Here is a 17,658-nt window from a genome sequence, read left to right as displayed (position 1 = left end):
AAATATTTAATTATAAAGGATTTCTCTTTGAGCCTGATTCTGGAATGGAGTTATTTCTTTCTGTAGGAATAAACTAACTACTTAAAGTTTTTTTTTTTTTTTAATATTTTATTTATTTATTTATTTGACAGAGAGAGAGTGAGAGCACAAGCCAGGAGACAGAGGGAGAAGCAGGTTCCTCGCTGAGCGGGGAGCCTGACATGGGACTCGATCCCAGGACCCTGGGATCATGACCTGAGCCGAAGGCAGCCACTTAACCAACTAAGCCACTCAGGCGCCCCTACTTAAAGTTATAAAAACATATTTATCTAAAAATTATCCTAAACATTTTTAAACTGCATAACAAGAGAGATGTCTTATAGTTCTTATAGATGTGTTAGTTACAATTAGATTAAATAGAGCCAACATGACTTAAACCTATTATTGAATTTATACTTTACCTTAATAAAAACAAAATGGAAAATTATAGTGATGGAAATTTGCATCAAACCTCGGGTTTTAAAAGTTATTAATAGACAAAGTGATAATACTTTCTCTAAAACCAATTTAAACACAGGAATAGGAGGAAGTAAGGAACAGTTTTATGGGAAATTTTTGTAATAAAGATGAAAAGAAAAACATATTTCCTAGTTTGGAGTAATAATACACATCACTGAACTATCTCAATGGGAAAACAAATCGGTGTACTGAACTGTAAAGATGTTTATTATATGAAGTAAGGTATCCTTACTTAACAAAGGGATCCACCTCAGCACTATTAACATGCCACAGGATGTTAGTACCACCCACTTTCTACCTGTGTGACAAATGTCTGCGGGCATTGCAAAACTGCCCCCAGTTGAGAATCATGACCTTAACATTAATTTAAAGTTACTATTACAGGGCGCCTGGGTGGCTCAGTTGGTTAAGCGACTGCCTTCGGCTCAGGTCATGATCCCGGAGTCCCGGGATCGAGTCCCGCATCGGGCTCCCTGCTCAGCGGGGAGTCTGCTTCTCCCTCTGACCCTCCTCCCTCTCATGCTCTCTGTCTCTCATTTTCTCTCTCTCAAATAAATAAATAAAATCTTTAAAAATAAATAAACAAAAAATAAAGTTACTATTACAGCCTAAGAAGTCTCTACAATCAACAGATGGTTTCTGGTCTCTAAAGCTTCCCACACCGGAAAAAAATTATTTTAGAAAATATCATAGAATATCATAGAATACTTCCTAAACAACCTTGAAATGTTCTTACTGGGTAGGAGAAAAATCAAGACAAAATTTTATTATAGTTTGGCTAGGCCTTAGAGATGAGAGAGTCAAAGGAAGACATAGGCCCTAATACAATTTTTTTTTTAAAGATTTTATTTATTTGAGAGAGATAAAGAGCAGGGGGAGAGTGAAAGGGAGAAGCAGGCTCCTCACTGAGCAGGGAGCCCAATGCGGGGCTTGATCCCAGGACGCTGAGATCATGACCTGAGCTGAATGCAGAGGCTTAACGACTGAGCCACCCAGGCGCCCCATAATACAATATTTTTTTAAACCAGATAAAGGAATAACCTAAAAAGGTATTGAAATGTCATCCCCAATGGATACCAGAATGGACATTTTAATAAATTGCATATTGCCAGAAAATGGCAAAAAAGAAAAAAAAAAAAAAATCCCAACTAGAGGGTATATGTTGGTAAGTCATACAAGTATAAACTCTTACCTGTAATATACTTCCCAATTGTTTATGAAAGAACTTTACAAATTCTTTGCTCTCATCATTTTGCTGGGTGAGAGTCAAAACCATACGTCTTACTGAAGTTAGAAGTTGAGAAGAGCATACTTCATCCATGTGCTCCTGAGAAAAACCCTATTTGGTTAGGATGTAAACTTACCTATTGTTTAAAAAATATTAGTTCACATGAGACTGTTTTTTCTTGCATAGATGCTACTCAACTTTCAGATACACATTTAGAAATATCTGTTCATAAGAGCCAAACTCCTGCACTACACATGTTAAGGGGTTTGTACCTTTTGACCCACCACAGCAGGTAACAGCCGGTAAAAAGAGACGAGCTGATTCAATACTTTTCATTACTTCCTTCCTGTATCTTAAGGGGAACTACTCATGCCCTCGTCACCATAGTGCCTGTCTCCCCATGTGCAGTTCAGTTCATTCCAACTGCACTCTTACAACTCACCTCACGCATCTTCAACCTCCGCTTTCTCAGCCCCGTTCAGATTAGGGACATTCTGTGCAGTGCGGGAGGTTCAGCAGCACACTCGGGCCTCCACCCACTAGATGCCAAAAGCACCCTCCACTCTCCCAAGTCCTGAGAGCTAAAACTGTATGGAGACACTACAAAATGCTTTTAGGGTCAAAGTTACCCCCAGTTGAGAACCACTGTCCTAACTTTCCGAACAAGCCTTTTTGGGCGTCTCCTCTTCTCCTTCATCTTCCTTTAGAAGCACGTGCAAACTACCTAATAATCCAAATCATGGTTCACTTCTGGAGGTGAGTCCATAAAACACCCACATCAAGTACCTCAAGGTTCTCATCCCTCTTCTGGGCCACTAAACTCATTTGGGCAGGTCTTCTAACCTTTACTCAGGTAAGTTCATGTTCTGATTTTTTTTCTATAGAAATGTATGAAGTGAGGTGGCTAAACTAGATGATTTCTAGGATTCCTTAAATTGAAGGAATTAAGTCGTTTTTTTAAAAAATCATGTGACAGAGCAGGCAGTTAAAAAAAAAAAAAAAAAAAGGACAATAGTCCCTTGTCTTCAAGGGATCAAATACCAGAGGAAAAAGTCAGATACACGAACAATCAATCACTACATGCTATTCCCTGTCCAACAGATGATACTTTTTAATTCCAGGGACTGTTTCTTATTTATCACCTAGCACAGTGGCCAGCTCACGGGAGACACTCATTACTTGCTGAATATACTGGTATCTTAAAAGCAGCACACACTAGGTTCTGCAAGGAGTTATGGTAGCATATTAGAAACAATAATTATCTCTGAAGAAAGGATATTTCTGCCAAGCAGAGAAAGAGTGAAGGAATTTTATATTTTCAATAATGACAACTTGTACAAAGGGCTGATATATGAAAATGCAATGGCTGGAACGGGAAATGCTGAGTAACCTGAAGTGAGTGAGTGAGTGAGGGGACCAGATGGAGAGTGGGGAGAGATGGAGCTGGGGAAGTATACGAGGTCCAGTAGTGAAATCTCTTGAAGGCTAGGGAGTCTGCTTAGTAAACATTCATTTCATGCCTACCATGACAAGCTGTCTAGGCAGAACATGAGGATCTGAATTAAGGTCATGCTATTGGAGAGAGGAAGGAATAGTGACTGCTCTTAAGGGGAAAATCAATTTTGACTCACTGGTGATAGAGGGTATGAGAGTCAAGAAGTCTAGCTTAGGTGACTGGATATAATGCTGACATTAACAAAGAAGTTCTATGATCCTACCAAGAAAGTCAAGATTTGAAGTGAAATGAGACATAACAAAATAGTTAAAATCAGATCATTAGTTCTACTCATTTTGTTGGCCTCAAAAGCTTTTTGAAATGCTAAATTTAGTAAGTGAATATTTATGAGGGGCTATCAATTAAATCAGACACAAAATGGTAAAAGCAATAAAATTTCCTAACTGTAGATGACTGCATTCCCTAAGCATAAACCTAAATCATTTAGATTTTTTTAAACCTTAGAAAGTAACTGTACATACTAAATAAATATTGCTAGCCGTATACGTAATTTTACCAAAAAAGACATGCTTGAAAGTATTTATTGGATCACTCATGATAAAATAAAAATGTAAAACAAAAAAGGCAACACTTATCTATGCCTAAGATGAAAGCAAGTAACCGCTTACACAGTTTAAGTCAACTCACCTGAAGGAATGGTTTCAAACTCTCAAATATATCTACCCATCTATCTACAGGAACATATGCACATTCTTACAACTTACAGGAGGTGAGTACATATTTTACAAATAACGGGAAATAAATTTACAAAATAACTGATGAAACTGATGTGTTTTTAGCTTTCTTTTGTTTACCTGTTATTTTCTGAATTTACTACAGTGAAGTCTTTTGTAAGAATTAAAGAACAAAACGCAAAGTATTTATTTTAAAAAAATTACTGCTTACCTTCAAAAAAGGAATGACTTCTTTCATAATGGCTTTAATTTGCCGGTCCAGCTGCTGAGTATCAATTCTAGGACATGGGACAGTAGAAACTTCGCTTACAGGTTGTTGTGAACCATGATTTTCAATAGGAGTTTCTATTTTTAAAAAGAAAATGATTTGTTAGCAAAATAAAGCCTGTGACATTATAAATACACATTAATTCAGAATTCTAAATATTAAAATCTGATGATTTTACGCTAATACAAAGGAGCATTTATGTAGTTTTAGCACCCTTAATGACTAAAAGAAAGTGGCAATAAAATTATTATATATCAGGTGGGGCTATACACTTTCTTTACATATGGAACTGTAGTTTCTGTACTTTTACTCAGCGGAAGAACACACCTTCTGAGTTAGTAACCGTACTCCTGGCGGCAGCACCATCCTTATCAAGAATCCTGCAGGTGCATCTTCTGTTTGGGCTACTTTCAGCCTCAGTCTTCATACGCTCGTATTCCCTCATTCTGGCTAAAGCCTGATCTAAGTGAATCACAGTGTTACCTACATATGAAACAGAAACATTGAGAAAATATAAAAGCAAACTTTATCATGTATTCCTCACAACATATTAAAAAAAACAAAAACAAAAACGTCTAACTGTAGGTAAGGAAAAGTAGCTTTAACAAGTTCCAGACACTATACTAGTTTGGTGACTTGGCATACATTACTCTCTTAGACTCTGAGGTCCATATTGATTTCACTAGTCATCATACTGCTTCATGTAAAAATAAATCCCAAGATGTCACCCAAATTCTGAGGAAAAGGATCCACCTGAATATAAGCAAGTAATAAGGAAAATGCCTAAGAAAGTGATTTCCCAGTTTTCCTTTGTCCACTTCAGACAAAGCTAGTGAAGGATTTTGAGGGAAAAAATCAGTAAATGAAACAAAACAGATAGGACTCAAAACCATTTGGTAACTCAGAAAGGGGGAATAAACTCAAGGGGAAAGGAGGATCTTTCTCTGAAATGATCAGTTTAGACTTGACAGGTATTTACTCAGAAGGGAGCTAGGCTTAGAGTCCATGATAGTCAGGATAAGACAAAAGGAAGACTTATTGCTTTGGTAAAAGGTGTGTATCTAGTAACAGGGCAAGGCTTGGCCCTTTTCTTTGTAGGCGGCCTTTGGAATTATCTAAATCTTGTTCTCATCATATGAACAAACACTAGAATAATAGGACTTAGATCCCTTTATCAACTGAGTGCCCTGGAGGTCTGAATGATTGAATCTCAGTTATCTCTTGATAGGCTACAGCCAGGAAAATGAATCGGGTACCTATACATTTTTCTTTTCCCTACTCTCCTTTCTAAGTCTGGGACTCTGGGTTTTCTTCTTCCCTTTGAGTTATACAACCCTCCAAGCTTCTGTTTTACTAATGACGAAAAAAAAAAGCACAATGCATCATGCACATTCAGTTACCTGGGTTTCTCACTAAAGATTATCTATGCTAAGAAATTTCAGTTATTGCAAATTATGAAGTGAATATTGTTATTGGAAATGTGATTGGATGAGGCCCTGATACCTCTGATTTTTTCCCATTAACTAGAAAACCTTAAAGGATGACCTTTCCCTTACAGGAAGGAAATTAACATTTCTTCAGTTCCTATTATACATGCTAGAAAATTCTATATATTTTTCAAAGAACATAGAGCAAGATAGGTAGGACTCCCATTTCCTTAGAACATGTAATCAGAATGATGAGATGATCTGCCAAAGGCTAAAGAGTTAACAGGAGATTCCTGACTTTACACTGAGAGACTTTGAAGTCCAAAGTCTTTCCACCACATCTTAGCTTTTTTGGACTTTCGTTTCTTAATCAATGTAATTCAAAGACTGTATTAAAGTCATGTTCTAAGATTATAAAAAATTCTGCTTACCTAGATCATCTGTTGCAAAAGGCTCAAAATTTGAAGATACAGACATGACGCTAGCATTATCAGCATCATTTTGCTCACTTATTTTATGTGTTTCTCTCTCAAAGTTCTTCTCAAAAGTTTCCTAAGTTATAGTTAAAAAAACAAATAAAAATCACTACTATTTCTTTTAAAAATTTTATGATGAAGATTAAAAATTTAACATAGAAACTAAGTATTTGCATAAAACTACATACTTAAAATTGGGATATAACCGAAGTTATTAAAGGTTGAACAGTCACAGAGAACATTAAAATATTAAATAATCTTGCAGAACATATGTCATTAAGTAGATAAAAATACACAGAGCCAGCTACTAATTAAATTCTAACTTGGAAAACTAAACATTTTAAATTATTTCTACACCCTCAGGGAAATCTTCCCATCTCCAAAGCCTAACAATTACTAGGACCTTACTATATCTGGTTTTATCAGAAGAAAAACATGACAGCATCATTCGTATTTTTTTTAAATGAACTTTATTGAAATATAATTTACATACAACAGTGCACCCATTAAATGTACAGTCTGATGTTCTAAAAATATATATATATACACCCATGTAACCACTTTCCCTAAAGATAAAGACCATTTCCATCAGCCCAGAAAGTTCCTTTGTATCCCTCTGTAGTCAGTCTCCACTACACCCCGCTCGTAAGATTTCTGTCACCACAAATCAGCTTTTCTGGCTCTAGGACTTGATATATAAATGGAACCATTCAGAATATACTCTTCGGTGTCTGGCTTCTTTTCTTTTGCTCAATAGGCTTCTGACATTAATCCATGTTGTCATGTGTTTCAGAAGTTCATTATTTCTGAATGGCTGAATAGTATTCCATTGTAAGGATATACCATATTTTGTTTATCCATTTATCTGCTGATGTTCCGGTTTGAGGCTATCATGACTAAAGATGCTATGAACATTAGAATACAAATGTTTTTGTGGACATATGTTTTCATTTCTCTTGGATGAATACCTAGAAGAAAAATCCCTTGGTCACATGCCAAGTTTAGGTTTAACTTCTTTTAAGAAACGACCAAACTGCTTTCCAAAGTGGTTGTACAATTTTATAATCCCATAAGCAGTGTGAAAGTTCTAATCGCTCTACATTCACACCAACATTTCTTACTGTCAATCTTTTTAATTTCAGCCTTTCTAGTGCATGTGAGGAAATTTCTCATGTGGTTTTAATTTGCACATTGGCCACCATTTATAGATCTTTCTTTTATGTAGTGCCTGTTCAATCTCTTGCCCCTATCTTTCCGAGTTGTTGGTCTTATAATCAAATTGTCAAAGTTCTTTATGTAGTCTGGATTTGTCATTTATATAGTCATTATCAGATATGTGTACTAAGATTATGTTCTCGTAATGGTGTCTTTTGAAAAGCAGAGGGATTTTATTTTTAATCAAGTCTAATTTATCATTTTTTTCTTTTATAGTTAAAGCTTTGTGTACCCTAAGAAATTTTTGCTTATGTTAAATCAAGAAGATTTTCTTTTAGAAGTTTTCTAAGTTTTAGCCTTTTCAGGACTTTAATTTCAAAATAATTTCTGTGTATAGTGTGATTAAGGGGAATCTCACATTCTAAAACTCATTTCTCAATTGTGTTCTTTCTCCTAGCTATTAATCTTTTAAATTTTTCTCTTCAATTATGAAATGAAAGCTCTGTCTCTGATTAAAGGAAATTCAGGCATTACAGAACACATTTTAGGAAATGGAACCATTTTTTTGCTCCTTCAATTAAAACTGGAAGGTAGATGTGCCTTTGCCATTTTATGGCACATGGAACAGAAGACACAAAGTGTTTCTTCTTCTTAAATTTCAATTCTTCATCCCCCCCTTTGATTTATAATTCCTGGATGCCTACTTTTACTTCTCTCTTTCCTGGCCATGAAAGCTCTTACACACTCTGAAATGTGCCTATGCAAGCTCCATAAATGGAGCTCAAATGACCTTGGCCTGGGGCACCTGGGTGGCTCAGGCGGTTAAGTGCCTGCCTTCAACTCAGGTCATGATCCCAGGGCCCTGGGATCGAGCTCTGCATCAGGCTCCCTGCTCAGTAGGGAGTCTGCTTCTCCCCCTCCCTCTCCCTCTGTGATCTCTCTTGCTCTCTCTCTCTCAAATAAATAAATAAAATCTTAAAAAAAAAAAAAAAAGACCTTGGCCTAGGAACACGAAGAATGAGAGTCTGTATCTGTCCAATATGGAAACCACTAGCCTGTGGTTATTTATATTAAAACTTAAAATTTAGTTCCTCGGTCCCATTAGCCACATTACAAGTGCTTGATAGCCCCATGTGGCTAATGGCTACCATTATTAGACAACGCACATATAAAACATTTCCATCACTGTAGCAAGTTCCACTGGACAGCACTGCTCTAGATGTATGGGTAGGAACACTGGATGCTGTGCTGCTGATGATTAAATAGCATTAATAAAGGGAGGATGTTAACATTAATGACGAATTTAAGTTTTGGATGAAAAATTAAAGAACTGATTTAGTTATTTAAAAATAATACTAAGTAGAGTTATTTGTGCCAAGCCTATATGGTTATAGATTGAGTCTCTGTGTACCGCCCCCCCCACCACGACCAAATTCATGTTTGAAGCCTTAACTCCCAGTGTATTAGGAGGTGGGGCCTCTGGGAGGTAATCAAGGTTTTAGATGAGGTAATGAGGGTGGAGACCCCTTGGTGGCATTAGTGCCCTTTTAAAAAAAGAGACACCAGAGCCATGTGAGGACAGAGAGAGAAGGTGGCCATCCGCAAGCCAGGAAGAGGGCCTTAACCGAGTACCAAATCTGCTGGAACCATGATCTTGGACTTCCCCGCCTCCAGAACTGTGAGAAATAAATGGCTGTTGTTTAAGCCATCCAGTCTACAGTATTTTGTTGCACCAAGCCCAAATAAGACACTTCCTTATTAAGCAGATCAGTATCTTTAAATTTTATTTAAGTCTGTAGCAGCTATAAGGAAAAACCTTTAAAATCCTGTCAGGTTAACTTTATCACATATTGTAGCTCAATTTCCAATTTGCTATTGATGGTAAAGGCCAATGTGCTCAAATATTTTAAATTAACGAAGTAATACCACCTACATGAAATCTGGATGAACAAGGAGGCAATGGAGTTACGGGAAGCAGAGAAACCATTCATGCTCTCAGCAAGTTATTTCAGGGCCTAATAAACTTTAATGTAACCGCATACCACCTATTTATCTATACAGCCGGACCACTCTCTTCATTTTCCACAAAAATTGTATGCAATTTTCAATTAATTTAGAAACAATTACTTAATTTACATTTGACATTGTAAAGTGCATTAAAACCATTATCGTTTTTAGTTTGTGTTCAGAGTGATAGAGGAGTTGGAGCCTAAGGTTTTAAGCAGAAAAGATGACTTGGGGAAGTACTGTTTTAAACATGAGCATAAGTTAAAGAGCAAGAATTCAGGAAAAGTCCTCAACAGTTATAAGGAAATTACTATACGTGGAAAAAAAAAAAAACAAAAAAACAAAAAACAAGACATCTTTGGGGGGAAAACTATCTTTTCAAAAAAACTTATAATGCTAGTGTATCAGCAATGGGCAGAAACACAGTAATACTGCTTCCAACTCTCTACACAGAGCAGATATTTGCTTATCAGTTATAGCACTCTTATCCCTGAAAATCCACGTACTAGAGTTGGCATAGAAATGTATTTGCTATCCGAGAACCCCATAATATCTTTTATAATAGAATCAGGGTCCAGACCTTTAAGTAGTGAATTCCAAATACCTAGGCACATTACCTCCTCACTGTCCTAGCAGTCTGCCATCCAGTCATTCACTGCCTTATGTGCTACATGGGGGCTATCTGGAGAACACAGATTACTGAGAATGCACCATTTTCCTCACCACTCTTTTCCATTCCCCAAGTTCCTTTACTTTATTCAAAATTTTCTTCATAAACTTGAATACATTAAAAATTACAATTTTTTTCCTGGACGACTTTCTTTTTTGTCCAGGCTTCTCTTCTAACCCAAAGACCTGATTTATCTTGTATTTACTTATTTTAGGGCTCTGTGATCTGACTGCAGTCTGATTTACTGAATGTCTTGAACAAACACAACAAATTTTACTAAATGTCTGTTGTGAGTCAATTCCTATGATGGGCACCAGAAATATAAATACAACTATTTTACACCTTATAATCCATCATTTATACATAATTTCTGGTATTTGCTGACATATTTTAATTGAGTTTTCTACCTCACCTCAAAATAACGTGTTACACTTTTTAAGAAAGCTAAAAACCAAGTATCAGGTATATTCACAATGTATAACTACTTATTTAACTTCTGTTTACTGCATAGTGAAATTCTATCTACGTTCATTAATCATGATCAGCTTACATCATCAGTGGTAGCAAGGCTTTCACTGGGGGTAAGTTCTGAGTTTGATGCTATCCAGGTACCAGAATTTACTGACTTTACATTTTCTCCTTCTTTTTCATGGTTCTCAGAAATATGTCTGGATACTATGTCCTAAATAAGGAAATAAGATAGTTAGTTATGTAAAACATTTATTTTTTATCACCAATTTAAACACACAAGCAGACAGAAGAGCAAATGAATGTACCTCACCTCATAGGTTAATTATGAGGAAGAAATAACATTAAAGATAAAACACTAAAAAATTGCTCAGAGAAAGACTTTTATCTAAAGGTTACTAAAGCTATACAAGAAGTTTTAAATAAAATGGCAAGAAAGCACATGAAAAACAGATCATAATACATATGGAACAGGATGTACTTCAGTCTAAGAAAGCAACCAGATACAATCATGAAGAAAATTGGTACCAGACAGAGTAGGAAAAAGAATGTTAGGTACCAGATACCTGTAATGCATATAAAGCCCTTTGTCTCAAGTAGTCTGTATTAAGTAGCTGAAGTTCATGGAAGAGTTCAATAAGAAAATGTGGACGAGATTCGTTTTGAGAAATTAATGTAGCTACTTCAGAATATATAGTATCTCGCAAAGCTTCGAACATGGAAAAATCACTCCCGGTTTCTGGAAGATATAAAAGATCAGGAAGTTAACAGTGATAAAATACATTCCTGACAATTTCTATCACCTTGAATCATTATTCAGGTTTAAATAACTTAAATATCAGAACAGACTTAATTCTATTTTAGGACTTTTAAAGTAGAAAAAGAATCTTAAAAATTACCAAGATAAAAATAATCTCAAAAATATCAAGATATATACCATATATTAGAAATACTTAAATGTATGGATAATATTACCTAGCGTTACTCAGACCATACTTATTTCTCAAAAAAATTATCTGGAAAATTTTACACATTTCATAGGAATAATCAGTAGAAATCTTTGAGCACTTGAATGAAATAAACTAACTGCAAATAATTTTTTTTTTTTTTTTTTTTTTTGCTAATATGAACTTTGTTACAGAAAAGGAAATTCATTTAATGTTTAGAATAAACTGAATGCCGGCAATAAAAGCTACTATTTTAAGGTCTATCTAGTCAGGTCTACTAATTCTCAAATCTCAGCTATCATGCTGTATTGATGGAAACTTGAACTTTTGAATATAACACAATATAGGTCAATTTTGCTACTGTCTTACTGCCACACTCAGTATAAATTGGGCCAGGCATGACCTGATGCACGCTTTCAGTTTCATAGAATCTAGGCATCACTCAACAATTCTGCTATATATAATTGTTGATAACACAGAATTATCACTCTTAAAGGTATACAGTCATACGTTTATTTTTAAGAGTGTGAATTAGAAACTGTTCCCATTTTGAGTGCTCTATTTAAAAATATCTCTGGGGCACCTGGGTGGTTCAATCAGTTAAGCACCCGACTCCTGATTTAGGCTCAGGCCATGATCTCAGGATCATGAGATTGAGCCCCACATAAGGCTCCACGCTCAGTGTGGAGTCTGTTTGAATTTCTCTCCCTCAGTCCCTACCCCCCACTCCCACCCCTGCTCTTGCATGTGTGTGCACACTCTCACTCCCTAATATAAATAAAATCTTAAAAAAAAAAATCTCTTAAGTAGTTCTTCTGGCTATCAAACTCTGTACCCTTTCTAGAGCAATAGTAGAACCATGGGTAAATACTCAGGTTCCACAAATATCTGTGACAAGTTTCTAAAAAAGTGAAATTAAAATGTTGAAGGTTTTAATATATTGTGATTTTAAATAAATATACAAAGATCATAAAGATTTAATTCACCTTTTGCAAGAGAGGGTAAGAATATGCAAAGGCAATGAGGCCTAATGAAAAAACTTCCTACTAACTTACATCTTGTATCTTAACATCTTCAAACCGTAATTTCTACAAGTGTAGTAATAAATAAGCAATTTCCCTATCTTGCCTCATTTATGACTATAAAATAAAATAAAATACTAAATTTCTTACTAGTTTAGAAATGTTCAAATGTGATATTATAAGCAGGAACCAAAACTATCTCTAGGAAATCTCTACTTAAAGGAAAAACCCAGATAAGAAGATATGATTTAATATGCAAACTTCCAATTTATACTATAGTTTGACCAGCTAAATTAGAAAATGTTTATTATTTCAAAGAACAAAGCATATTTAATGACACCTGTCATAGCTCTACATGTGATAAAATTATCATTCTAAATTATGTATAATTCATTAAAGATGAAATTATTCCCAAATAATGAATGACGCTGAATACATGCTTTACTGCCCACCTCCCCAGCCCTGCAATAGACAGGTGGAAAGTTTTTGCCAGTTTCTCCTCCTACTAAAATGCATTAGTGTAGGCTACAAAAATCCTTGATCTCAGTCAGGTTTCTCTGAATCCATTTTATTTTTATCCTATTTTTCAGAGTTCTTTTCTTTAGGACGTGTCACAGATATAATTCAAGTTTTGTCTGTGCTAGATCCTTGTTTTTTTCTTTAGATTCTCCTAAAGATTCATAAGAAGCTTTTATTTTTCACTTATGTATAGTGCAGGAGGCATTCAAGAATATTTATAACTCTAAATCACACAGAACCATGTTTAAAGAAAATACCTAGTGTAAAGCCAAAAACAGTATTTTGGAATCTTTGTAATTTTCCATGCATTTTTACTTATCACGGTCTTTGCACGTCACTGATTTTATTCAATGGTTTACTGGCTTATTTTTTTTTTGTAGATGTTGACTAGTAATGAAAAATAAGCAAGTGCAACAGAAGTTACACACAATACTTAACACTGTAAATCAAAGCTAGGAAAAAATAACTATTTTTGTTTCAAAAAATATTAATGCTTTTATGCATTTAAGAATTACAAAATAACTTCAAATAAAACAAACAATTATAAAAAGATTTTCTATTATCCTTATGAATGTGTTGGTTATGTTACATACAGTAACTGAAAATGAAAACAAGAAAAGCAGCTAATCTTACCACCCAAGTAAAAACTACAAATGAAAGCCTTCAGAATTTTATATGAATTCTCTTTCACTTTTACAAACCAAATGACATATAAACACTAAGCTATATCTAAAAAAATAAAATAATCAGAGCAATAAAATTAAGGATATTTAAGACTAATGGAAAAAAATTAACAAAAAGTGGACACCAAAACTAAGCAGATTGTTACCTGGCGCTTCATTGCATGCATTTCTGTTAGACTGCTGAAGTATTCTCCTAGCATGTGCTGTAGGAAAGGGCAGACAGAAGGATGAACAAAAAATGTGTATGAATAGTAAAGACAGGGTCCATAATATGAGTAAGTGAATTTAAAAAAAAAAAAAAAAAAGCAAATTTCTTTAAAATTGTTTGCCTGAACTGAAATGTTATCACAGGTATGCTTTATAATTTGTTTAAAAAATGATCTTATTAGGGAAAATATCAAAAGATTTGCTATAAACTTATATATAAACTTAATGTGACTGATGATGACTATCATAATAAACTTCTGCCATTCACTCGTAGAAGCGTACACATCAAGGTGAACCTCCCACAACTCCTAAGCGAGGAGAGGACTGTAAAATTCAATACTAGCAGTCATATATGCTACTCTCTAGTAATCACGTAACAAAAACTACTAGTCCATGCTATAGAGAATTTTAGAGTAATGATTAAAACTAAAAAGAAGTCTTTTTAGAAAGTGAATATGTAAATACCCATAGGGTATATTTACACAAGGCAAGCATTTTTTAGTGCACCAAAATTCAATCATTGTATTTTTCTAAGTAACAGTAATAAGGTCTGAAGTCCTATGACCAACTATCCATTATTTAGGTAACTTGATAATCCAATTAATTAATAAGCCTTTCAATTTAGTGCCCTTCCCCAACCCCCACCAACTGTTTACTCCTTGAAGATCTCACTATTTGATAAAGACAGTGAAAGGAGATAAAAATTATAAAATTTTGGTAAAATACTGGGGTTACATCAGGAAAATTGATAGTTTTGCCAAAAGGATCCTAGACTTAGAAGACCAGGATTAAAACTTCCACTCTGCCATTTCTTAGCAAGATGACCTTGAGGAAGTCAGTTCAAAATACAAACAAATGTGATGTTTCTTTTCTGATTACAAAAGCAATAAATACTTGTTATGAAAGGTTTAGAAAATATAGAAGAGTTTAAAGATGATAAAATCACTATTAGCATTTTGATGCATTTTCTTCTAGTCTTTATTCATTCTGATTTTTTGTTTAAACATAGTTGGAATCACAGTTCAGACAACACTAAATCCCAGTATTTTTTTCATTTTTGTTTCCTTAGCATAGATAAGTACAATTACTGAGATAAAGCCATGACTTTTGAAGCCTTCCAGAAAAACTGTACCAATTTATGTTACTAGCTCTTTATGACAATGGGGAAAAAAAACAGGGATACTCTCTGACCACATTTCCTCATCTGCAGAATGGAAATAAATCCAATTCACAGCATTATGAGGCTCAAATGAGATGAGTAATTTGTTTAATTTGTAAATAGTAAAGCATAATACAAAAGGTAGCTGCTACTCTCACTTTTCACCAAGGATTTTATTGACACCTGAGAATTGAGGGTCCCTATTTACTGCCTCCCTCCCCATGTTTCTTTGAGATGTACTTGCTCTTTATAAATTAGGAAAGTACCAGTAGTTAAAACAGTGGAAAACACAAACAACTCCATTCATTCATTCATTCATTCGTTCATTCAATTAACACTTAGTAAGTGCCTACCACGTGCCCAGTACTATGGGAACATTTAAGGCACAAACATGAGAAGGTATTTTCTGCTGCTAAGGGACTCAAAAAAGGTGACAAAGACACTTAAACAAGTAAATACTATATAATGTGATACGGGCAACAGAAGAGATTTACACAGGCTACAACAGAAACGAAAAAGGAGAAAAGGGAAATTATCTGAGCTTCGATTTGATGCAATTTCAGAGTTGCAGAATTAACATTTTGTTGAAGACTCCAGCAGAGAAAAAGGCTTACAAAGAGCAAAAAGGCCTCCTGCTGAGGTGAGAAACAGCAAGATAGCTATGCGAAAACTTCAGTTCAGTGCCATGGAAAGAGGCAACTTCAAGGCAGAGAGGGTAGGGAGAAAGAGTCTAGAGATGCAAGAAAGAGCCAAATCTCTGCTGGCCAGATGTTACATTAAGGCACTTGGACTCTCCCCTGTAAGCATGGTAAAGCCAAAGATTTTAAGCAGGGAATGATAGGATTTTACATCGAATTCTTATTCAGAGAAGATTTTCAGAATTTCAAATCAGCTCCAAATTAATGTCGACTATGCTTTTTTGTTTGAAATTTCATCATAAAGTGTCAAAAGCTACTATCACAATATTAAAAAACATTTCCAGTTCACATTTCTTGATATCAAGGAATGTATACTGTAATCTCTACTTATATAAAACCTTGCACATGACAGAAAAGTATGACAGACCAATGGCTTTTGAAATCTAAGATGAAGAAGTCCTTAGATTAAAGCAAACCAAAAAAGAACATACCTGAAGATATTTCTGTAGACCTACTATATTTTATTATTTTTTCCAGCTGCTCATGATTCTTTCTGCTGAATACTTTTGCTTGAACAGGCTCTTCAGTCTGGGCTGAATGTCTGTTCCTACTTTTGCAAGGTTCACATGTGCTAGACATACTGGCACTTTCATACCCTTGAGTAAAAAAAGTGACAACTGTTATCAGTTGCAACTAACTCAAACTGAAAGGGAAATTGATTTCCATAGTGCAGTAATACAGGTAACTCAATTTAGAATGCTGTATCAATAGAAAACAGTAAATACAATGTCTTGCAATAACCTTTGGAAGCATGGGGTAACATCGTCCAATTTAGACACCACCTTCATGGGTACATCCCAACTCAAACTATACTGTAAGCCTTATATGACCCAAATCCTCTACTTGTCAGTCTCCAAGTTAACCATTTTTCAATATTAGGAAATACAAGAAAGAATCACATCCAATCTACATAAAATGTCCATAAAAGAGAGAATAACGGGCATTAGTCAGATATGTCTGCCTTCTTTTAACTTGTGTGTAATAGGACTTGATTTAAAAGGTCTTACCCACTCATAGGTTATCCACATATTCTACTAAATTTTCCTTGCTATATGGCACAAGTTTGGAATTCAACTTTATTTTGTTTCACATGGATACTTGGTTATACCTACCCTATTCCCAATGAAAAAAAATGCAACCTTGGTCAATATATATATATATATATATATATATATATATTTTTTTTTTTTTTTTTTTTTTTTTTTAAGATTTTTTTATTTATTTGTGAGAGAGAGAATGAGAGACAGAGAACATGAGAGGGAGGAGGGTCAGAGGGAGAAGCAGACTCCCCGCCGAGCAGGGAGCCCGATGCGGGACTCGATCCCGGGACTCCGGGATCATGACCTGAGCCGAAGGCAGTCGCTTAACCAACTGAGCCACCCAGGCGCCCAACCTTGGTCAATATATTAAGTCTCCATATTTACTGAGGTTTATTTCTGGGCATTCTATCTGTTTAATTTATCTATTCCAATGCCATCTTCATTCTTTTAGCCATAGAAGTTTTACAGAATGCTTAAACATCTGGTAAGGCAAGTCCTATGTAGGCAGCTTCCTGGCTATTCTTAGGTATTTGTCCTTCCATATAAGCTTTTTTTTTTTTCAAATTTTAAAAATAGTCCACATGGATTCAAAATGGAATCACATTAAAAGCAGTTATTAATTCAAGAACTGGTATTTAATAATTTTACACAATTTTTAAAAACATCGTTATGTTTTTTACATTTGTTCAATCTTGTTTGTGTTCTTCAAAAATATTTACAATTTTTTATAGATCTAGTACTTTCCTTGTTAAATTTATTCCTAAGGATTTCCCCCCCCCCCAATAGCTTTGGATACTACTATGGGAAGACTATTTCCCCCCGCTTCCATTCTACTGAGTGTTACTATGATAGAGAAAAATATTTGCATACTTATTTCATAACCAGCTGCTTTACTAATTTACTTTAGTAGCTATTTTCCAGTGTTTCCTGGGCTCTCTCAGAAAAAATTAAAATATTTCCCTCCTTTTTCAGTATTTATGCCAATTATTTAATTTC

The 17,658-nt window shown here is 34.9% G+C and overlaps 1 protein-coding gene across 45 annotated transcripts in view; it reads right to left on the bottom strand.

Annotated features, from left to right (window-relative positions):
* The window catches only part of PCM1 (pericentriolar material 1), an 81,019-nt gene that overhangs the window by 12,450 nt on the left and 50,911 nt on the right, over positions 1-17,658 (bottom strand). For 27 of the 45 annotated variants that reach the window (XM_045879714.3, XM_064585638.1, XM_064585634.1 and 24 more), the window contains 8 exons: positions 16,054-16,218; positions 13,705-13,761; positions 10,954-11,126; positions 10,470-10,601; positions 6,043-6,163; positions 4,512-4,667; positions 4,128-4,261; positions 1,691-1,825 (listed from right to left, as the gene is read on the bottom strand). In XM_045879714.3, the coding sequence (XP_045735670.1) occupies positions 1,691-1,825; positions 4,128-4,261; positions 4,512-4,667; positions 6,043-6,163; positions 10,470-10,601; positions 10,954-11,126; positions 13,705-13,761; positions 16,054-16,218 (1,073 nt within the window). The other 18 variants (XM_064585628.1, XM_064585629.1, XM_064585651.1 and 15 more) reach the window with 6 other exon arrangements.

The sequence above is a fragment of the Mirounga angustirostris genome, unplaced genomic scaffold (assembly GCF_029215605.1).
Source record: "Mirounga angustirostris isolate CCGP_5_RB_7025 unplaced genomic scaffold, mMirAng1.0.hap1 SCAF_2, whole genome shotgun sequence".
In the NCBI taxonomy this organism is placed as follows: Eukaryota; Metazoa; Chordata; class Mammalia; order Carnivora; family Phocidae; genus Mirounga; species Mirounga angustirostris.
This window is presented reverse-complemented; position numbering and strand designations above follow the sequence as displayed.